The sequence below is a fragment of the Syzygium oleosum genome, unplaced genomic scaffold, assembly GCF_021117445.2.
Source record: "Syzygium oleosum isolate NSW1041296 unplaced genomic scaffold, Sole_v2.1 Sole_v2.14, whole genome shotgun sequence".
Taxonomy (NCBI): domain Eukaryota; kingdom Viridiplantae; phylum Streptophyta; class Magnoliopsida; order Myrtales; family Myrtaceae; genus Syzygium; species Syzygium oleosum.
Genome location: NW_026607498.1, coordinates 9086010 through 9109783, shown reverse-complemented (window position 1 = coordinate 9109783; position 23774 = coordinate 9086010). Strand labels below are relative to the sequence as shown.

Genomic DNA, 23774 nt, shown 5'->3' with positions numbered 1-23774 from the left:
GACTGCGCCACTGGTTTCGATCGTCTAGACTCTGTTAATTTTCTGAGAAACCGCGTGGCTCTTTCCCTCAGCTCTTTTTTATATTGTCTTCACTTTCGTTCCCCAAATCGACTGGTCAATAATTTGTCCCTTTGTTCTACACATCGTGTCCTCCAAGAAACTTCTCCTTTCACTCACTCCCTCTCATATGCTCGCCACTATATAAAGCAGCCCTTCCGTCAAACTACGATACGCGCACACACTCAGTTTTTACTTGCTCTGAGTGTCATCCGAGTGTTATTAGCTTCCAAATCCAAAGTTAGAGCAGACGCAATCTCAGTACTTGAAACCCAAGAGACATGATGGTGAGATTTCTTCTTGTCCTTCGACAAGTTCTCTCTTTTTTTTTTGGCATATATATGTGTATTTATGCATTTCTGCGAGATGGGGTTCTTGATGGTATTTTCTCATGGGTTTTCTTGAACATTTCTCTTGGTAACTCTCTGCCTCAAGCTTCATGAGTTATCTTTTGTTTTTATTTGCCGTTGTCATTGTGAATCGTTTTTCATGAAGTGGAACTGTTCATGGGAATAAGAATGCAAGGAAGACCAAATGATGCGTCGAATTCTTGTTCATTGTTGATTATATATGGCCAACTTGCTTAAACGCTAGTCTATCACAACACTTGTGAATTTTGAATTCGGTCATCGTAAGAGATTGATATTTATTCAAAATCTAACTGGGTTTTTGCTTTTCTCAAACTTTTGCAGAAGTTGGTGGTGAAATTGGATCTACATGATGACAGAGACAGGAGCAAGGCCATGCGAGTAGTTTCTGGTTTTGGAGGTATTAGCGCTCTCTCTGTTTTTTCCCTTCGTTCTCCCACCGAATGTTCAAATCGTCACTGTAATAGTAATCATCTTGTGCTTGAAATGTTCGGCTTTATCACTAACCTTTGTCAAATAATGCTTTCCAGGGATTGGGTCTCTGAATATGGACACGAAGGACAACAAACTAACTGTATCCGGCGAATTCGACCCGGTCAAGGTGGTGAACAAACTGAGGAAATCTTGGCACACAGATATTGTGAGTGTCGGACCGGCCAAGGAAGACGGCGGCAAGAAAGACGAAGGCAAGAAAGACGAGGGCAAGAAAGATGAAGATCAAGTCGCCAATCTCGTAAAAGCCTATCAAGCATACTATTCTAGGCCGCTTACATATCACTACGTGCCTTACGAAGAAACCCCAAATTGTGTCATATGTTAAAATTCCTTGTGCTTCCAGACCAAATCAGGGCTTGGTTTGTGCACTGCAAAGGATTGTTGATTATGCCTTATGAACACAAGAACAAGTGGAATACCTTTTTTTGCATATTAGCTTTTTAGTGTCTTTCGGTTTCTGTACGTGGATAGGGTCCAATTGTAGAAAGATTGGTTTTCAGTTGAGGAACTCAAGGTATGGAAGAGCCATGATGTACTCCATTTCAGATCAAGGATTGTTGCCAGTGACTGGAATATGCAATGGGTGTTCTAAATTTTTTTGCTCGATATATTGAACAACCAGTATGTCTGTAGGCCATAGCAGAAGTCACGGTTAGCTGATGAACGTACCTGGAATTCCTTTAGAGGCTTCTTGTCATAATTTAGCCTCACAATCTTGTGGAGGGTATTTTGTTGAATAATAAGATTCTCAAAAAAGAAGTAGTTCACATACTAAAATTGATCGATGCTTCTGTCATGTTGAATAAGTCTTTCCTGCTAGCAATCTTCACCCTGTTTATAGCTAAGCAAAGCTTACGTTGATCACAGCCAGGAAGACCATAATCTTAATACAGGTAACTTTGATGAATTTTGGTAGATACATATCCACTTCTTCGGTTGATGATCTAGATCCTAGTTACAAATTCATTATACAGAGGGTGTGTGAAAGAATGGCTCCAAGCTCACTATGGCCTGTCCAGAGAGCTGGTCAGCAAATCGTGTACGGAACTGGTTCAACACAAGATGCTGAATCCACATGACTTGCTATCAGTAAGTTACAACATTTGGACATGAGCTGCGGACATGATGAGACGTATATTGCGGACTTAGTATCAGTGAACCGTGCATGTTCAGAAAAGATTGGACTTTATTGCTCACTTAGGGAAAGTGTAATTAACATACTATTCTCTTAGACTCAACTTACCATTTTATGCTATAGAAACGAAGAGCTGCAGATGTTTAATGGCAGGAGATATCCGCATACCCTTCACTTCTGCATAAGGAGAACCATAGTACAAGATATAGACGAGAGTGGGCCGCGTCTACAAGATATCACCCTCCTCGGATCAGCTCGGAGCTTAAAAGATCGTTCGATTTGCTAAAACGTGGTTAACGAAGATGGCCCTTAATTTTTTAACATAAGCTATAATGTTCCATCGCTGCCAGCCAGCAATTCTCACTGATGTTACCGAACTAGATTAATAATAATAATAATAATAATAATAATAATAATAATTCATTGACTTAGACCTTGACTTCAACGTCAACGTCCAGGAACGTAAAAATCCAAAAAAACAAAAATAAAAGAGAGAGAGAGAGAGAGAGGCAGGTTCCTATCAAGGAGGACGGAGATGACGACGTCGTCACCATCTCCATGTGTGAAAACGCGTACTTTCCTGGAGAAATCTCACGTTCCTCGCCCCTTCCGGCGCTTTTCTGGACCTTTCGCATTTTTGCGATTTTGAAGAAAAGCTCCTTTGCGCGAGCAAAAATGTCGAAGAACAGATAGCAGCCAGTGGTGGCGTTTTCGGAGACGGTGCAGAAAGAAAGTGATGTACGCTTTGGCTCCTGTTCGGTCGTCCTGTCTTTTAGTCCCCACCCTCCCCCTCTCTCTCCCGTTAATTCTTTGATTGTCCTCGTGCTAAAAAAGATTTTCCATCATAAAGTCTTAACGAATTGCGTAGAAGGGGATGATTAAATGGGGCACGACATTTCGACACGTGAAATGGAATGTGAAGTGCTTGAAGGCGAAAATTATCGAGTCGATCCTAAACCTATTGTACATATACCAATTCAGGAGTAGACATTTAAAATTTTACATGCTTCGAGTGGAATTCCAATGCGGTCCTTCCGGCCGTATGCAAATCGCCCGGTAGGATGTCGTTCTGAGTGAGGTTGTTCGCATTGGCGGTTTCCGGCAGCAATTGACAGGAAGGACTACATCGGGATTTCGCGTGGAGATTTAGAGTTACGCTAACAAAGTTGAAAAATTTAGGATTGAATTAATATCCGTACAGTAAGTTAAGGACAAATATAGTGATTATTCCCGTGATTAAAAGATTTTCAATTGACATATGTCATTAGATTAGATGGAAGAGATAAATGCGTGCAAAATTGTGATGATTTCTACAGACAATGCTAAGATAAAGAACAACCTTTCGTCTTATCGTGTCAGTCACCGTATCACCGGGTCACGCAGTAAACTGCGTGGACCGAGCCAGCAGTTGCCACATTCAAGACTCGCTCTGCTTCAAAGGTCCCCGAGTAGCGAGGGGCGACTCGACTCCGTCACCGTTTTCGATCGTCTAGAATCTGTTAATTTTCTGAGAAACCGCGTGGCTCTTTCCCTCAGCTCTTTATTATATTGTCTTCACTTTCGTTCCCCAAATCGACTGGTCAATAACTTGTCCCTTTGTTCTGCACATCGTGCCCTCCCAGAAACTTCTCCTTTCACGCACTCCCTCGTATGCTCGCCGCTATATAAAGCAGCCCTGCCGTCTAACTACGATACTTGCACACACCTCAGTTTTTACTTGCTCTTAGTGTCATTCGAGTGTTATTAGCTTCCAAATCGAAAGTAAAAGCAGACGCAATCTCAGTACTTGAAACCCAAGAGACATGAGGGTGAGATTTCTTTTTGTCCATCGACAAGTTCTCTCTTTTTTTGGCATATATGTGTGTATTTATGCATTTCTGCGAGATGGGGTTCCTGATGGTATTTTCTCATGGGTTTTCTTGAACATTTCTCTTGGTAACTCTCTGCCTCAAGCTTCATGAGTTATCTTTTGTTTTACTTTGCCGTTGTAATTGTGAATCGTATACCATGATTGTATCCGTTATTTGTGAATAATACTGCTAGGAATATCAAATGACGCTTCACATTCTTATTCATCGTTGATTATATGTGGCCAACTTGCTTAAACGCTAGTCTATCACACCACATGTGAATTTTGAGTTCAGTCGTCGTAAGAGATTGATATTTATTCGAAATCTAACTGGGTTTTGCTTTTCTCAAACTTTTGCAGAAGTTGGTGGTGAAATTGGATCTACATGATGACAGAGACAGGAGCAAGGCCATGCAAGTAGTTTCTGGTTTTGGAGGTATTGGCTCTCTCTCTCTGTTTTTTCCCTTCATTCTCCCACTTAACATTCAGATCGTCACTGTAATAGTAATCGTCTTGTGCTCGAAATGTTCAGCTTTATCACTAACCTTTGTCACATAATGCTTTCCAGGGATTGGGTCTCTGAATATGGACATGAAGGACAACAAACTAACAGTATCCGGCGAATTCGACCCGGTCAAGGTGGTGAATAAACTGAGGAAATCTTGGCACACTGATATTGTGAGTGTTGGACTAGCCAAGGAAGACGAAGGCAAGAAAGACGAGGGCAAGAAAGAAGAAGATCAAGTCGCCAATCTCGTAAAAGCCTATCAAGCATACTATTCTAGGCCGCTTACATATCACTACGTGCCTTACGAAGAAACCCCAAATTGTGTCATATGTTAAAATTCTTTGTGCTTGCAGACCAAATCAGGACTTGGTTTGTGCTCTGCAGAGGATTGAATAAGTAAGGTTGATTAGGCCTTATGAACACAAGAACAAGTGGAGTACCCTTTTCCGAATATTAGCTTTTTAGTCCGTCTTTCAGTTTTGGTATGTGCATAAGGTCCAATAGTAAAAAGACTGGTTTTCAGTTGAGGAACTCAAGGTATGGAAGAGCCATGATGTACTCCATTTTAGCTCAAGCATTGTAGCTAGTGACAGGAATATGCAATGGGTGTTTTAAATATTTTTGCTTGATGTATTGAACAATCAACAGGGAAAATCAAAGTTATTCATTGCAATTGTAAAGTCATCCAATATGTCTGTAGGCCGTAGCAGCAGTTGTGGTCAGCTGATGAACGTACCCGATATTCCTTTTGAAGCTTATTGTCATAATTTTGCCTCACAATCTTGCGATGGGTAATCTGTTGAATAAAAAGATTCTCAAAAAAGAGTCAGTTCATATACTAAATTTGATCGATGCTTCTGTCTTGTTGAATAAGTAAATGCTTTAGCTTTTGGCAAATTCTGATGATTGTTAGGTCAAGCGACTTCAGGAAAGCTACAAGCAAGTAGGTTATACTCACTGAAATTTCACGAAAACTTCTTAACAAGTGTGGCCTTACACCTTGCATCCGAAAATTATTGTCATTTTCTTGTGTTGTTTTCTTAAATTTGATCACGTGCATGGAACTACTGATAAGCAATTTGACTAACTAGCACCGTTCTTATCTAATTAAACGAGGAAAAGAAACTTCTGTTTCATTGCATTGTTTGGAAGTATTTGATGACATCGCTACCACGCTCATCATTGATTGCAAATACATTCCCCAACGTTCAAGGGAAAAGGGGAGCTTATATGATTTTTATTTTCGGACTTGATGTGCCAGCCACAGGGGCCGAGGATGGATCGTGGGATGCTCTTCTGTTCATCTTTGAAGACAGTATAAATTCTTGCGTACCATACCATCCTAGTTAACAAACTTATAATGGTGGATCGTTATCACTCAATCTTCTCGGAACCAGCTGCAATGGAAGTCATGAATGAGAGTCATACCTGCTAGGAAATTGGAGAGAGGCAGATAAGTAAAAGTAGTGCGCCCACGATTATCAAAAGCCTTTGGCTTAATGGTGGATCTTTCAAGTCTTTCCTTCTAGCAATCTTCACCCTGTTTATATAACCAAACTCCGGAATGCTATTTTAATGGAAGAAGCTCTAGAAATCGCTCAGAAGTCTCTTATGGTCGAAGCTGCAGTGTGATCGTGGACATCGCCATAATTCAATTCATTCTTTACCGTTCCCTTGAATAATACCAGCGAAAAATGATGTGTCCCTTCTCTTGTCCAGATGAAACTGACGAATAATTTGAGAAAGACGATGCCTCTTTCTCTGGCAATCTGTAGAAAATGTGTCCCGACATTCGGCGCTTGAATGATATGAAACAATTGTGGTGGTTTGATTTCGACTTGTACCGTATCACAGGTCTGTTCAACGAGCTTATGAAATATCCGGTCCGTTGATTGTCTTAAATAATTTGTGACACAGCATCGCATATCAATAAAGAGAAAATCAAAAGGACAGAAATTGCCTCCCGCAATTGCTTCAGAGGTTGGCCCAACGTAGGTAGCATAATACATGATGCGCTGGTGGTTATCCATTCTAAATGGAATGCGCATTGCATTAATCGTTCATCTCATAATCTAGTATGTCGCATGATGTGAGATAGAGCAACTAAGACCAGTGGAAAAAAAAAATTATGCATAGTTTTAAGATGTATGCATCGAAATCGAATCATTTTGTCATAAATTTCAGTTGCATATGTGGCAACAGTGTTTCCCAGCCGCTGGCATACCATGATTTCGATATATAAGGGCTAACCAAAGGAAGAAAAGGAAGGATCGGGAATTTCAGGTTCCGTTTGTTTCCTAAGAATGAATGATTTGGAAAGTATTTTCCCGAAAACGATCACTTGCATTCATTTCTAACTATTTTCATGGAGAATGCAAATATTTTACATTCATTAGTTTTCGTTGGCAATTATTTTTTAAGAAGATGCTTTCCAAAACATTAATTCCTAACCATTCATTCTTGGCAAAACGAAGGCACCTTTAGGTTCGGCTCAAGATAGATGTGGACGAGAGTGAGCCGCGTCTACGAGACGCCGCCCTCCTCCTCAGATTAGCTCGGAGCTTAAAATATCGTTCCGATCTGCTAAAACGTGGTTAACGATGATGGCCCTTAATTTTTAACACAAGCTAAAACGTTCCATCGCTGCCAGCCTGCAATTCTCACTGATGTTGCCGAACTAGATTAATAATAATAATTCATTGACTTAGACCTTGTCACCTTGACTTCAACGTCAACGTCCTGGAACGCGAAAATCCATAAAAAAAATAAAAAGAGATGACGGAGGTGACGACGTCGCCATCTTCATGTGTGAAAACGCGTACTTTCGTGGAAGGAGATCATGTTTCATGCCCTTCCGGCTCTTTTCTCGACCTATCACATTTTGCGATTTTGAAGGAAAAGCTCCTTTGCGAGATCAAAAATGTGAAGGAACAGATAGCAGCCAGTGGTGGCATTTTCACAGATGATGCAGAAAGTGATGTCCCGCTTTGGTTCCTGTTCGGTCGTCATCTTTTTGTCCCCACCCTCTCTCTCTCTCTCTCTCTCACCCCGTTAATTCTTCGATTGGCCTCGTGCCACGTAGGATGATCGATCGGCAATAACTTATCATGATCATCCCTATGGTTAAAGGTTTTCAATCCAGATATTTCATTATATTAGATGGAAGAGATACATGCGTGCAAAATCGTGATGCTTTCTGCAGACGATGCTAGTTAAAGAACACCAGATCACCGGATCACGCAGTGCAATTCACCTTATTAACCCATGGCAGCAGCAAAGCCTAAGGAAGGAGCATTTGGCGAGTATCTTCATGACATGTAATGACGAAAAGCTTGAACCCGTCAAGTCAACTGCGTGGATCGAGCCAGCAGATGCCAACATTCAAGACTTCCTCTGCTTCGGGAAAATTACCAAAACAGTTATAAACCTATTGTAATTGTGCTAATTCAATCATAAACCTTTTTTTTTGTGCTAATTCAGTCCATCCGGCTACTTTTGCCCGGCCGGCGTTGACGAGGACGTCGGCCAATGCCAGCCAACACTGACGTGGTAATTTTTAAATATTTTTTTCTCTCTTTTTTTTTCTATCTTCTTCCTCGATCGTCCAGCCAGCCAAAGGCTAAGGCCAGTGAGTTCAACCTCGCCAACCATGGGCGAGGCTTGCCATCGCCGGCACTAGCGAGGGTGAGCCTCGCCGTCGCCGGGCGAGGTCGAGCCTCGCCATGGCCTCGCCCAGCAACAGGCGAGCTCGACCTCGCCCAGCAACGGTGAGGCCGCCCAGATCTGGCGAGGCCTCACCCGGCGACAGCGAGGCTCGCCCTCGCCAGTGCCGGTGAAGGCAAGGCCTCGCTGGGCTCAACCTCTGGCCGGTCGCCGGACCAGCCAGGAAAGAAGATAGAAAAAAGAGAGAGAGAGAGAGAGAAAATAAAAATAAAATCGAAAAAAAATTTAAAAATTACCATGTCAACGTCGGCCTGTGTCCACATCAGCGCCGATTGGCCAAAAGTAACCGGATGGACTGAATTGATACAAATGTAAAATGTTTAGGATCGAATTGACATAAAAAAAAAGTTTATGACTGAATTAGCACAATTACAATAGATTTAAGACCGTTTTAGTAATTTTCCGACTTGTATGGTCTCCGAGTCGCGAGGGGCGACTCGACCGAGTCGCTGGTTTCGATCGTCTAGACTCTGTTAATTTTTTGAGAAGCCGCGTGGCTCTTTTCCTCGGCTCTTTATTATATTGACCTAGACTTTCTTCCCCCCAAATCGACTGGTCAATAATTGTCCCTTTGTTCTACACATCGTGTCCTCCAAGAAACTTCTCCTTTCACGCACTCTCTCTCATATGCTCGACACTATATAAACCAGCCCTTCCGTCTAACTACGATACGTGCACACACTCTGTTTTTACTTGCTCTGAGTGTCATTCGAGTGTTATTACCTTCCAAATCGAAAGTAAGAGCAGACGCAATCTCAGTACTTGAAACCCAAGAGACATGAGGGTGAGATTTCTTTTTGTCCTTCGACAAGTTCTCTCTCTTTTTGGCATATATGTGTATTTATGCACTTCTGTGAGATGGGGTTCTTGATGGTATTCTTTCCTGTGTTTTCTTGAACACTTCTCTTGGTATCTCTCTGTCTCAAGCTTCATGAGTTATAGTTTGTTTCTTTGGTGTTGTAATTGTTAATCGTATAGCATGATTGTATCTGTTATTTGTGAATAATAATGCTAGGAATATCAAATGATGCTTCAAATTCTTATTCATCGTTGATTATATATGGCCAACTTGCTTAAACGCTAGTCTATCACACCACTCGTGACTTTCAAGTTCAGTCGTCGTATGAGATTGATATTTATTCAAAATCTAACTGGGTTTTTGCTTTTCTCAAACTTTGCAGAAGTTGGTGGTGAAATTGGATCTGCATGATGACAGAGACAGGAGCAAGGCCATGCAATTAGTTTCTGGTTTTGGAGGTATTGGCTCTCTCTCTGTTTTTCCCTTCATTCTCCCACTGAATGTTTAAATCGTCACTGTAATAGTAATCATTTTGTGCTCGAAATGTTCGGCTTTATCACTAACCTTTGTCAAATAATGCTTTCCAGGGATTGGGTCTCTGAGTATGGACACGAAGGACAACAAACTAACAGTTTCCGGCGATTTTGACCCGATCAAGGTGGTGAACAAACTGAGGAAATCTTGGCACACAGATATTGTGAGTGTTGGACCAGCCAAGGAAGAAGATGGCAAGAAAGACGAAGGCAAGAAAGAAGAGGGCAAGAAAGAAGAAGATCCAGTCGCCAATCTCGTAAAAGCCTATCAAGCATACAATTCTAGACCGCTTATATATCACTATATGCCTTACGAAGAAACCCCAAATTGTGTCATATGTTAAAATACTTTGTGCTTCCAGACCAAATCAAGGCTTGGTTTGTGCACTGCAGAGGATTGAATAAGTAAGGTTGATTATGCCTTACGAACACAAGAACAAGTGGAGTACCCTTTTTCGCATATTAGCTTTTCGGTTTGTCTTTCGGTTTTTGTATGTGCATAGGGTTCAATTGTAGAAAGATTGGTTTTCAGTTGAGGAACTCAAGGTCTGGAAGAGCCATGATGTACTCCATTTCAGCTCAAGGATTGTTGCCGGTGACTGGAATAGGCAAAGGGTGTTAATTTTTTTTTCTCGATATATTGAACAATCAGCAAGGAAAATCAAAGTTATTCATTGCATTTGCCATGTGATCCGATACGTCTGTTGGCCGCAGCAACAATTGTGGTTAGCCGATGAACGTAACTGGTATTCCTTTAGAAGCTTGTTGTCATAATTTAGCCTTACAATATTGTGGAGGGTATTCTGTTGAATAATATGATTCTTAAAAAAGAGTTAGTTCATATACTAAATTTGATCGACGCTTCTGTCATGTTGAATTAGTGATTTGTTTGCTGTCATGTTGAATTATATATTAATTTCTTTGGCTTTTGTTAAATTCCAGTGACTTCAGGTAAGCTGCAAGCAAGCAAGATATACTCACTGAAATTTCACGAAAACTTCTTAACCAAACCAAGATAAGAAACTGTGGCCTTAGACCTTGCATGCCGAAAATTATCGTCATTTTCTTGTGTTGTTTCTTAAATTTGATCACGTGCGTGAACCACTAATAACCTATTTGACTATTCGGAGCTGTTATTATCTAATTAAATGAGAAAAAAAAATCTCTTTCGTTGCATTGTTTGGAAGTATATGATGACATCGCTACCACACTCATCATTGATTGCAAATATATTCCCCTAAAGTTGAAGGGAAAAGGGAGCTTATATGATGATTATTTGCGGACTTGATGTGCCAGCCAGAGTGGCCGAGGATGGATCGTGGGATGCTCTTTTGTTCATCTTTGAAGACATTATATGTTCTTTTATACCATACCATCCTAGTTCACAAACTTATAATGGTGGATCATTATCACTCAAATCTTCTTCGAATCAGTTGCAATAGATGTCATTAATGAGAGTAATACTTGCCAGGAAATTGGAAGAGGCAGATAAGTATGCGTATTGCGCCCGCGATTATCAAAAGCCTTTGGCTTAATGTGGATCTTTCTAGTCTTTCCTGCTAGCAATCTTCACCCTGTTTATGGCTAAGCAAATCTTACGATGATCACAGCCAAGAAGACCATAATCTTATACCAGGAAACTTCGATGAATTTTGGTAGTACATATCCACTTCTTCTGTTGATGATCTAGATCCTAGTTGCAAATTCATTCATGAAGAGGATGTGTTAAAGAATGGCTACAAGCTCACTATGGCCTGTCCAGAGAGCCGGTCAGCCAATCGCGTACGTAGCTGGTTCAACACAAGATACTGAATCCACATGACTTGCTATCAGTAAGTTACAACATTTGGACATGAGCTGCGGACATGATGAGACGTATATTGCAGACTTACTATTAGTGAACCGCACATGTTCAGGAAAGATTGGACTTTATTGCTCACTTAGGGAAGGTGTAATTAACATTCTATTCTCTTAGACTCAACTTACCATTTTATGCTATAGAAACGAAGAGCTGCAGATGTTTAATGGCAGGTGATATCCGCATACCCTTCACTTCTACATAAGGAGAACCACAGTACAAGATATAGACGAGAGTGGACCGCGTCTACAAGATATCACCCTCCTCGGATCAGCTCGGAGCTTAATGTTGAGGAAAACTCCTATTGATTTTGAAGATGACAAAACCATCTATGTTATTATAAATCTGATACTTATTCTGAACAATTTTATTCCAGGTCTGTATATTCTGGAAGCTCAGAAGAAAGTTATTCAGACTTTACAATCTGTCAAGTATGGTTATGAAGACCCACATAATCGAAGTTCTGAAATTCAGACTCAGAAGTTATTCAGATGCAAATGCAGAAGCAGAAGTTATTCAGATGCAAATGCAGACGAAGAAATTATTCAGATGCAGAAATTCTTCAGACGCAGACGCAGAAGTTCTTCAGATGCAGACGCAGAATTTCTTCAAACGCAGAATTCAGAACGTAACACAACAGCTAGTGATCTGGCATGGATTTCACAGAAGGAATGTTCTGATTGTCTCAATCCTAATCAAATTGATTGACAATCAAACATCACGATAGGAATGCACTACAGCGGACAAAACTCTACTTATGGAAACCAAGATTCTGATTGTATGGGCGACCAGAATCAGCGGGGTTCAGAATATGTTATCCAACGGCTACTCAATCCTTTCTATACAAATCTGTCTAATGTGAAGATTGGAAGATGATCCTCTGAAAGCTGTCCAACGGCTAGTTTGGAAGTAGAGGAGTATTTAAGGAGATCAACGAGCAGCAGAAGGTAGTACAGAATCAAGAATCAACAAGTCCAAAGTCTGAGCATACTCCAATCATTTCTCTTGTCGTTCTGAGCAAAACATTAAGATCTTGAGGGACACTTTGTAAGAGTGATTGTGTGAGATAGAGAGTCCTATCATACACAAGAGTGTTAACACTCAGAAGTTGTAATTCCTCTTGATTACATAGTGAAATCCAGCTGGTAGGCTGTAAGCGTGGGAGAGTGGACGTAGGCTTGCTATAAGCCGAACCACTGTAAACTTGTGTGCAGATTCTCTATCCCTTATCTCTTACTTTACATTCTGCACATCAAGAGCACCGTCTATATAATCTGTCTTGAATCTGAATTTTATTCAGAATCTTCTGTGATTTATTTTATTTCCGCATAAATTATTAAAATTGTTTTAGATCACCTATTCACCCCCTCTAGGTGATCCTTGCTAGCTACATCAATTAGTATCAGAGCTTGGTTGCTCATTTATTGAAGTGTCTTACTTCTGAGCTAACGATCTATATGGCTAGCTATGGTGCTCCAGGGCTCATTGAAGGACAGAGCAACAACAGACCACCATATTTCGATGGCAAGGAATATAGTGTCTGGAAGAATAAGATGAAGGCATTCATAAAGTCAATTGATCACATGCAATGGGATGTCATTATCAGATGAGTCAATCCAAGATCTTCTGATTCAAAAGAAAAGGCAGAAGCAAGCATAGCAACAGATCCTCCATTATCTCAAACTGAGATATCCAAAAGAGAAACCTTAGATTCCAAAGCAATTTATTCTCTTTATTGTGCTTTATCTCCTATTGAATATAAAAAAATTGCTACTTGTGAATCAGCTAAGGAAATCTGGGATACTCTCCTTGTCACTTATGAAAGAACAGATCGAGCCAAGGAAACTCAAATCAATCTTTTGCTTGGTCAATATGAATCCTTCAAAATGAAGCCTGGAGAATCAATTGCTGATTTGTATGACAGGTTTACTGATATAGTAAACGGTCTTGCTTATCAAGGACAACCAGTTCCGGATGCAATGAAAGTCAACAAACTTCTGAGAGGACTGACAAATCAGTGGGATAACATCAAAACATCTCTTCGAGAGACACAAAGGATCAAGCCTCTATCAGTGAATGAGTTAATTGGAACTCTTCAATCATATGAGACTGAGAAACGGAATGAGGAGATTGAATCCAAAGGTAATAAATCAATTGCTTTGAAGACTAACATTGATTCTGATGCAGATTCTGAAGATGAAGACGTTGATGATGAAGAACTAGCTCTCTTTATAAAAAAGTATAAGAAAATGAAGGTCAAAGGAAGAAACCTCAGAGGTAAGAAGCCTTTTGAGAAGAAGAAGTCTTTCGATGAAACCGAGAGATCGAAGGATGTTATATGCTTTCACTGTAAGAAAAGTGGACATATCAAGCCAAATTGTCCACTTCTGAAAAAGAAGACTAAGTTTGAGAAAGCAAAGAAGGTCTTAAAAGCAGAAACCTGGAGTGACACAGAATGTGAAGACAGTGATGAAGATATCTCAAATTTCTGTCTCATGGCTAAGTCAGACTCAGACTCAGATTCAGATTCTGATCCCAAAGTGGAGATTGAGGTAAAACATTCTGACATGCCTATTGAAGTATCAAATTACATTGATGAATTATGCTTTGAATTCAAGACTGCTCTTAAATGCATCTCTTCTTTGAAGAAGGAAAATTCATCACTAAGACAACAGGATGTTTCACAAAAAGAGAAAATCGATTTCCTTCAAAAAGAATTTCATCAAGTCAAGGAAAGTCGAGATTTTCTTTCCAAAGAAAATGCGGTTTTGAAAAAGCAAGTTTCAGAAATTACTTCCAAGTTTTCAAAGGGTTCAGAAACCTTGAAGCATATCCTTTCCATCCAAATTCCTTACTACAACAAATCTGGTCTCGGATTTGTGAAGGAAAGTGATAGCTTGATTGATTTTCCAAAGGTCAAGGAGAGATTAAAACAAAGACCTCCTCGACAAGCTTATAAAAATCATTTCAAAAGGAATTTTGTAAAACCTGTTGGCCGAAGTGCACTCGGGTGCTCAAAATGTGGAGATCCACAACATTTTGAGAATGAATGTCCTAAGGTCTGGAGAAATGTTAGAAGAGATTTTGTTAAGATAGCGTATACTAATACTCAAGGACCCAAACAAATTTGGGTACCAAAGAAAGCTTGAGATGTTGTGATTTTTGCAGGTTACCACAAAGAGAAAAAGGAAGTGGTACCTAGACAGTGGATGTTCTAGACATATGACAGGAGATCCAAGCATATTCGCTGATCTACACAGCTTGAATGGTGGAAAAGTTTCTTTTGGAGGAAATACCAAAGGAAAAATTGTTGGCAAAGGAACAGTTGAAATTGGAGGACTTACAATCAATGATGTCTCTTTGGTGAAAGGACTCAACTACAACTTGATAAGCATAAGCCAACTATGTGATACAGGTTTCAGAATCAACTTTCAAGAAGATACATGCTCAGGGACAAGCAAAGATTCTTCTCAAACATTTACAGGAAGAAGACATGGCAATATCTATCTTCTAGATGTCAATCCAATCTCCACTCATTGCTTGATCTCAATCAAAGAGGATGAAGATTTATGGCATAGAAGATTGGGGCATATCAGCATGAAACAAATCTCAAAGATCTCAAACAAGAAACTGGTTCGAGGTCTACCAGATTTGAAATACAAGAAAACAGAGTTATGCAATGCCTGCACTCTAGGAAAACAAGTAAGAAGTTCTTTCAAGTCTATACATCATGTTTCCACTAATCGTGCTTTGCAGCTTCTTCATATGGATCTATTTGGACCAACCAGAACACAAAGTATTGGTGGTAAGAAATATTGTTTAGTTATTGTTGATGACTTCACAAGATTTTCTTGGGTGTTCTTCCTTGCTCATAAAAATGAAGCATTTTCATATTTTTCAAAATTTGCAAAAAGAGTTCAGAATGAAAAGGGCTATTCCATTTCCTGCATTAAAACTGATCATGGGGGAGAATTTGTAAATCAAAGTTTTTCAGATTTTTGTGAGGAAAATGGCTTTCAACACAATTTTTCTACTCCTTATACACCAGAACAAAATGGTGTTGTGGAGAGGAAAAATCGTTATTTTCAAGAAATGGCAAGAACTCTGTTGATTGAAAGCAAAATTCCTTTTCATTTCTGGGCAGATGCAGTTTTTACAGCATGTTATATCATTAATAGAGCTTTTCTTAGACCCATTCTTGAGAAAACCCCCTATGAGCTTTACAAAGGTAGAAAGCCCAACATTTCATATTTTCGTGTATTTGGTTGTAAATGCTATATTCTGAAAAATCCAAATGACCGTACTGGTAAGTTTGATGAGAAAGCAGATGAAGGATTTTTCCTTGGATATTCTACTTCAAGTAAAGCATACAGAGTCTTCAACAAGAACTCTCAGACTGTTGAAGAATCAATGAATGTAAGATTTGAAGAAAACATTAAGACTCACAGAGATGAATCTGAACCATCTCCCAACATTCAAGAACTATCAGAAGATCATCAACAATCAGTATCAGAAGGAAAAGAAGGAAAAGAAGATACAATACAGACTCAACCAGAAAGTTCAGAGTCTGCAGATTTTCAGAAGGAAAGATTTGACAAAAACTGGAAACATAAATCCAGTCATCCGAAGAACCTCATCATTGGAGAAATAGAAAATGGCATCAAGACAAGATCCAAACACAAAGAGAACATCAGCAACTTGGCGTTGATATCAGAGATAGAACCAAAAGAAGTTGATGAAGCCTTATCAGATGAAAGCTGGATCGATGCTATGCAGGAGGAACTTCAGTAGTTCAGATTCAATAAAGTTTGGGAGCTTGTGCCAAGACCCAAAAATTATCCAGTTATTGGAACAAAATGGGTATTCAGAATAAACTGGATGACAAAGGGAAAGTTACAAGAAACAAAGCAAGACTGGTTGCAAAAGGCTATTCTCAAGAAGAAGGCATAGATTATGATGAAACATATACACCGGTTGCAAGATTAGAAGCCATTCGGCTACTATTAGCTTATGCTTGTTTCCATAACTTTAAATTGTTTCAGATGGACGTGAAAAGTGCTTTTCTGAATGGATATATCAAAGAAGAAGTATATGTAGAACAACCACCAGGTTTCGAAGAACCTAGAAAGACTGATTATGTCTACAGACTCAAGAAGGCTTTTTACGGTCTGAAACAAGCACCCAGAGCTTGGTACGAAAGGTTAAGTAACTTCCTTCTGCAAAATGGTTTTACCAAAGGTAAGGTTGATACAACTTTATTTGTTAAGAAAAAGGGTAAGGATTTCCTACTTGTTCAAATTTATGTTGATGATATAATCTTTGGATCCCCTAACGAATTGCTTTGCAAGGAATTCTCAAAGAATATGCAGAACGAATTCGAGATGAGTATGATGGGAGAATTATCATTCTTTCTTGGCCTTCAAGTGAAACAAACCAAAGATGGTACATTCATTTGCCAAGAGAAGTATGCAAAGGAGATTATCAAGAAGTTTGGATTACGTAATTGCAAGAAGACAGGACATTCCCATGTCTCATTCATCCAAACCGGACAAAGATGAAAATGGTAAAAAGGTTGATCGAAGGTATATAGAAGCATGATAGGTTCACTATTGTATCTAACTGCATCTCGACCTGACATTCTTTTTAGTGTCTGTATGTGTGCGAGATTTCAATCAGATCCAAGGAAATCTCATTTTTCTGCAGTAAAGAGAATAATCAAATACATTGGAACATATCCAATGTTAGGTCTTTGGTATTCCAAAGATTCAGATTTTACTCTTACTGGATATTCTGATGCTGATTTAGCTGGATGTAAAGTGGACAAGAAAAGTACTTCAGGTACATGTCAACTGCTTGGGAATATGTTGGTATCCCGGTACTCAAAGAAGCGGAATACGGTTGCACTTTCTACAACAGGCGAATATGTAGCATTGGGAAGTTGTTTGTGCACGATTCTCGTGGATGAAGCAGCAATTACAAGACTTTGATATTGAAGAATCAAGTGTTGCAATCAAATGTGACAACACAAGTGCAATCAATTTGACAAAGAACCCAATTCTTCATTCTCGAGCTAAGCATATTGAAATCAAGCATCACTTTATTCGAGATCATGTTCAAAATGGTGATGTAAATATTCAATTCATTGATTCTAAGAATCAATTAGCTGATATATTTACAAAACCTCTTGATAAATCTTCATTTGAATTCATAAGAGAGAAACTGTGCATCACTTATCCATTTTCTTGAAGTGTTTGATAGACAGGAATTTTTCAGACTCAAGTATTCTAAGTCTGAACATTTTTCAGACTCACAAAGAAAGGTACGTTCCTTATTCAAATTTTGGCGGGTATATTTTTTGGCATTTTTGGCAGGATATTTTTTACAATCGTTACTTTTGGAAGCAAATCAGGTATGTATTCTAATTTTATCTAATAATATGTGCTTAATATATTGGAATGATATCTTCATGCTCGGTTAAGCTTCAAAGAGTATATTTTCTTTCTATTTGTTTGGGATATTTTTTTACTTCTAAAAGTAATTTTTTCCTTCCAAAAGTTATCCACCTCCTTTTTAAACCCGTCCTTCTCTTTTCAAAACCCTATCAGTACGATCTTTCTCTCTCAAAACCCTTCCGATATTCAGAGACTCTCCTCTTCTTCATCCAAAGATCGAAACTTTCGTCTCCAAAGGTGATCATAATGCCGGTCAAGATGGTGGTCCATAGAAGATCTTCTCGTATTCTTAATCAAGACTCAAAATCCACCGCACTGCCGGAATATTTGGAAGTTTCAGACTCAGAATCTAATCATCCTGCAGACCCTTCTGAAGCGTCAACACCTCAGCGATCGTCTCCTCCAAAATCGTCTGGTAAAATTGATTTTTGGTTCAGAAGCATTAAACATGTGTAGGAACATTATCAAAGGTTGAAAAGGTTCAATGCCTCTGAGTCGGCTCTTCGTGCTTGTCTGAAAGACAACGATCTTCGCTCTGAAACTCATCTTGTGAAAACCTATTCTGATTACTGCACTAAATCTGGACAAGTTTCAACCCGTTCTACCCCACAAGAGACTTCCTCCAGAAAGGGCAAAGAAAAGGTTGGAGAAGCTTCAACTCCTTCTGAAAAGAAATCGGTCCATGTAAGCCCTAAATCCACTAGTGCTTCAAAATTTGCTATTCCTGATGATGATGCACGATTTTTTGAGACTTTTGAGATAAAAGTGGGAATAGCATCTGGTTTGCCTGAATCAGGAGGCTTGTTCAGAAGCACTGCGCATCATATGTACTACAAGTTGTTACTTGCTGGGGAGTAATGAACAATAGAACTGTGGATTTCGAATACCCTGAGAAGGTGGCATTTCAGACAAAGACTGTTTGAGCAGCTTAGGGATTTATGAATTTTGTCTTCAATCTGCCCATACTTATGCTGAATTAACTGCCTATTTCTACTCCAATCTTTCAATTCTGTCACCAAATTGGATACAGTTTACTGTTGGTGACAAGAAGGTTGATTTAAAGGCACATGAGTTAGCAAGGATAATTGGAGCCACACACTCCACTTTTACTCCATTGGCAGTAAATCTTGAAGAGGCTTCTCAGGTAGCTTCTGAAAATCCGAATTTTGCTCAAGGATCAAAGCGACATCTCTCCTATTCTGACTTATCCAAACGATCTGTGATCTTGTATAAGATCATAATAAACTGTTTGAAGCCAAAGGATGCCTCAAAAACTGACCTATCAAAATCAGAGATCAAGCTCATTTGGGCTATCTTGACAGGTCAATCCTTTTCTCTTCCTCACCTCATCATATTCCATATGTACAGAGCATTACAGAAGGATAAGGGTCATCTGCCATATGGAGCTTTAATCTCTCGAATCTTCATGTTTCTCAATCTATCTATTCCTGGTGAGTTGCAAGAAACTATGCTTCCTCGTATGTTTGTTGGAGAACGAATGCTCTCCAAAATGAAGAAATTTGAAGATATAAGGGAAAAAGTAAAAGGAAAAGAGGCTGAAAAGTCAGAGGCAAAATCTGTTGGCAAGAAAGTTCAGAAAGAAAAGGAGCAAAGGAAAAGAACAAGTTCAGATAGCAAGCAGCCTGATTCTCCTACCCCCAATAAAAGTGTACAGCAAAAAGCGTAAAAGTCTTCTGCAAGATGAAAATGATGAAGCAGAAGCTGAACACTTTGAAACAGGAGGCTCAGAACATGTTCCTGAACCAGATCCCAACGTTTCAGAATCCATTCATGCAGAACATGTTTATGAAGATCCATCACCTGTTCAGGGGGAGATTCCGCTAGAATCAGCAACAGGGTACAATCAGTCTGAGGAAGATAATGTCCAAGGTCAGCCATCCGAAAATCAGAACATCTTGTCTATTATGCTTGAGATTAAAGACAAGCAAGCTGCTCTAGAACAACATATGCAGAATCTACAGAACATTGTTGAGGAAAACACCAAGGCTCAACAACTTCAGGCCGCAGTAGACAAAGCAGCATTAGAGGAAGCCATTAATATGTGCTCATCCAACATGGATAAGGCCATAAGTCAATGCAGTTCGAAAATTGAGGAGGCTGTCTCAATATTGGAAAATTTTCAACTGATTCGTACTCCTAAAAAATAGCATGTTTTTCAACATTTCTCTCCACCTTTTTCTTTCAATTGGTCTGTAATATATCTCTTATTTTTGTTCGACTGGTTGATTACTTAATCTCAGTGCATTATTCTATCTATTATTATACTTTTTGTTGATGACAAAAAGGGGGAGAAATTATGTGCAGATTTGCAGGTTATATTCAAAGGAAGAAAGACACAGATATCAACAGAGTTTGCTCTTTCAATCTGTGTTTCATGAGCTTAATAATCTGTGTTTCATGAGCTTAATATGTTTATTCATTTTCAAAATAATTCAAACTGCAAGAAAGTTTTGTCACCATCAAAAAGGGGAAGATTGTTGAGGAAAACTCCTATTGATTTTGAAGATGACAAAACCATCTATGTTATTGTAAATCTGATACTTATTCTGAACAATTTTATTCCAGGTCTGTATATTCTGGAAGCTCAGAAGAAAATTATTCAGACTTTACAATCTGTCAAGTATGGTTATGAAGACCCACATAATCGAAGTTCAAATTCGACTCGTGGTTATTCGGATGCAAATGCGAAGGAAGTTATTCGGATGCAAATGCGAGACGAAGAAATTATTCGAGATGCAGAAATTCTTCGACGGCAGACGCAAGTTCTTCGGATGCGACGCAAAATTTCTTCGCACGCAGCATTCGAACGTAACACAACAATAGTGATCCGGCATGGATTTCACGAAGGAATGTTCGATTGTCTCAATCCTAATCAAATTGATTGACAATCAAACATCACGATAGGAATGCACTACAGCGGACAAAACTCTACTTATGGAAACCAAGATTCTGATTGTATGGGCGACCGTAATCAGCGGGATTCGAATCCGTTATCCAACGGCTACTCAATCCTTTCTATACAAATCTGTCCAATGTGAAGATTGGAAGATGATCCTCTCAAAGCCGTCCAACGGCTAGTTTGGAAGTAGAGGAGTATTTAAGGAGATCAACGAGCAAGAAGGTAGTACGTAATCAAGAATCAACAAGTCCAAAGTCCGAGCATACTCCAATCATTTCTCTTGTCGTTCGAGCAAAACATTAAGATCTTGAGGGACACTTTGTAAGAGTGATTGTGTGAGATAGAGAGTCCTATCATACACAAGAGTGTTAATACTCGTAAGTTGTAATTCCTCTTGATTACATAGTGAAAATCCTAGTAGGCAGAAAGCGTGGGAAAGTGGACGTAGGCTTGCTATGTCGAACCACTATAAACTTGTGTGCAGATTCTCTATCCATTATCTCTTACTTTACATTCTCGCACATCAAGAGCAGACCGTCTATATAATCTGTCTTGAATCAATTTTATTCAGACTCTTCTGTGATTTATTTTATTTCCGCATAAATTATTAAAATTGTTTTAGATCACCTATTCACCCCCCTCTAGGTGATCCTTGCTAGCTACATCACTTAAAAGATCGTTCGATCTGCTAAAACATGGTTAACGACGATGGCCCTTAATTTTTTAACATAAGCTATAATGTTCCATCGCTGCCAGCCAGCAATTCTCACTGATGTCACCGAACTAGATTAATAATAATAATTCATTGACTTAGACCTTGACTTCAACGTCAACGTCCAGGAACGTAAAAATCCAAAAAACAAAAAATAAAAGAGAGAGAGAGAGAGAGGCAGGTTCCTATCAAGGAGGACGGAGATGACGACGTCGTCACCATCTCCATGTGTGAAAACGCGTACTTTCCTGGAGAGATCTCATGTTCCTCGCCCCTTCAGGCGCTTTTCTGGACCTTTCGCATTTTCGCGATTTTGAAGAGAAAAGCTCCTTTGCGCGAGCAAAAATGTCGAAGAACAGATAGCAGCCAGTGGTGGCGTTTTCGGAGACGGTGCAGAAAGAAAGTGATGTCCGCTTTGGTTCCTGTTCGGTCGTCCGTCTTTTAGTCCCCACCCACCCACCGACCCTCTCTCTCTCTCTCTCTCTCTCTCTCTCTCTCTCTCTCTCTCCCGTTGATTCTTCGATTGTCTTCGTGCTAAAAAGAATCGCGCAGGAGGGGATGATTAAACGGGACACGACATTTCGACACGCGAGACGCAACGTGAAATGCTCAATTTCAGCTCCTTTTTAGAGGGAAAATTATCAAGTTGGTCTGAAATCTATTGTGTGGATGTTGTTAACCTTTCGAATTTGTGCCAATGAATTCACAAAGCCTTGTGCGGGATTCCAATGCGGTCTTTCCAATCAGTTGCCGCCCGGGAATTGCCCGGTAGGACATCGTTCTAAGTGAATTGTCCATGTCGACATGCCACATAGGACAATCGGCCGGCAACGACTTATCGCGTTGAAAAGTTGAGGAAGGATTCGGGGATCATCCCCACGGTTAACGGTTTTCAATCCAGATATGTCATTATATTAGATGGAAGAGATACATGCATGCAAAATCGTGATACTTTCTGTAACACCTCGGGTCTATACTGTGTAATACTATCCGCTTTGGATTCATTGACCCTCACGACTTTAAAACGCATTACACAGTATAGGTCACCCAAGCGTTATCAACTAGTCCGGAACTTCCCCCTAGGCGATGCAGAACAAGAGAGGTACCCCACTTCCATGCGCATGTCCGGGGTAGTGGCGCGGATGCACTGTCATCCCTCCTCCCCACGTTCCACCGCTTGGCTTGAGCCGTCACACTTTCTGCAGGCAATGCTAGATAAAGAACACCGGATCACCGGGTCACGCAGTGCAATTCATCTTGTTAACCCTTGGCAACAGCAAAGCCTAAGGAAGGAGCATTTGGCAAGTATCTTCACGACATGTAATGACGAAAAGCTTGAACCCGTCGAGTCAACTGCGTGAACCGAGTCAGCAGTTGCCAACATTGAAGACTCCCTCTGCTTCAATGGTCCCCGAGTCGCGAGGGCCGACTCGACTGCGCCACTGGTTTCGATCGTCTAGACTCTGTTAATTTTCTGAGAAACCGCGTGGCTCTTTCCCTCAGCTCTTTTTTATATTGTCTTCACTTTCGTTCCCCAAATCGACCGGTCAATAATTTGTCCCTTTGTTCTACACACCGTGTCCTCCAAGAAACTTCTCCTTTCCCGCACTCCCTCATATGCGAGAGACTATATAAAGCAGCCCTTCCGTCAAACTACGATGCGCGCAGACACTCAGTTTTTACTTGCTCTGAGTGTCATCCGAGTGTTATTAGCTTCCAAATCCAAAGTTAGAGCAGACGCAATCTCAGTACTTGAAGCCCAAGAGACATGATGGTGAGATTTCTTCTTGTCCTTCGACAAGTTCTCTCTTTTTTTTTTTGGCATATATATGTGTATTTATGCATTTCTGCGAGATGGGGTTCTTGATGGTATTTTCTCCTGGGTTTTCTTGAACATTTCTCTTGGTAACTCTCTGCCTCAAGCTTCATGAGTTATCTTTTGTTTTACTTTGCCGTTGTAATTGTGAATCGTTTTTCATGAAGTGGAACTGTTCATGTGAATAAGAATGCAAGGAAGACCAAATGATGCGTCGAATTCTTATTCATTGGTGATTATATATGGCCAACTTGCTTAAACGCTAGTCTATCACAACACTCGTGAATTTTGAATTCGGTCATCGTAAGAGATTGATATTTATTCAAAATCTAACTGGGTTTTGATTTTCTCAAACTATTGCAGAAGTTGGTGGTGAAATTGGATCTACATGATGACAGAGACAGGAGCAAGGCCATGCGAGTAGTTTCTGGTTTTGGAGGTATTGGCTCTCTCTCTGTTTTTTCGCTCCATTCTCCCACCGAATGTTCAAATCGTCACTGTAATAGTAATCATCTTGGGCTTGAAATGTTCGGCTTTATCACTAACCTT

General features: G+C 39.9%; 3 protein-coding genes across 6 annotated transcripts in view; all 3 read left to right on the top strand.

Moving 5' to 3' along the window:
• Positions 1–186: 186 nt before the first annotated feature.
• Positions 187–1350, top strand: LOC130139896 (heavy metal-associated isoprenylated plant protein 39-like). Its single transcript, XM_056317860.1, has 3 exons — positions 187–344; positions 750–825; positions 956–1350. The coding sequence occupies exons 1-3, from the start codon at positions 339–341 to the stop codon at positions 1243–1245; spliced, it is 372 nt and encodes a 123-aa protein (XP_056173835.1). The 5' UTR covers positions 187–338; the 3' UTR covers positions 1246–1350.
• Positions 1351–3702: 2352 nt separating this feature from the next.
• Positions 3703–5079, top strand: LOC130139897 (heavy metal-associated isoprenylated plant protein 39-like). Its single transcript, XM_056317863.1, has 3 exons — positions 3703–3863; positions 4265–4340; positions 4473–5079. Exons 1-3 carry the CDS (start codon positions 3858–3860, stop codon positions 4745–4747), a joined length of 357 nt encoding a protein of 118 aa, XP_056173838.1. The 5' UTR covers positions 3703–3857; the 3' UTR covers positions 4748–5079.
• Positions 5080–8726: 3647 nt separating this feature from the next.
• LOC115668214 (heavy metal-associated isoprenylated plant protein 39-like) overlaps positions 8727–23774 on the top strand; it is a 28513-nt gene continuing 13465 nt past the window's right edge. The window contains exons 1-3 of one of the 4 annotated variants that reach the window (XM_056317862.1): positions 8761–8919; positions 9317–9392; positions 9522–10146. In XM_056317862.1, coding sequence (XP_056173837.1) covers positions 8914–8919; positions 9317–9392; positions 9522–9811 — 372 coding nt within the window. In that variant the 5' untranslated portion in view covers positions 8761–8913 and the 3' untranslated portion in view covers positions 9812–10146. Of the gene's footprint in view, positions 8920–9316; positions 9393–9521; positions 10147–23043; positions 23184–23588; positions 23665–23774 lie in introns of those variants that run through there. The other 3 variants (XR_008817958.1, XM_056317861.1, XR_008817959.1) reach the window with 3 other exon arrangements.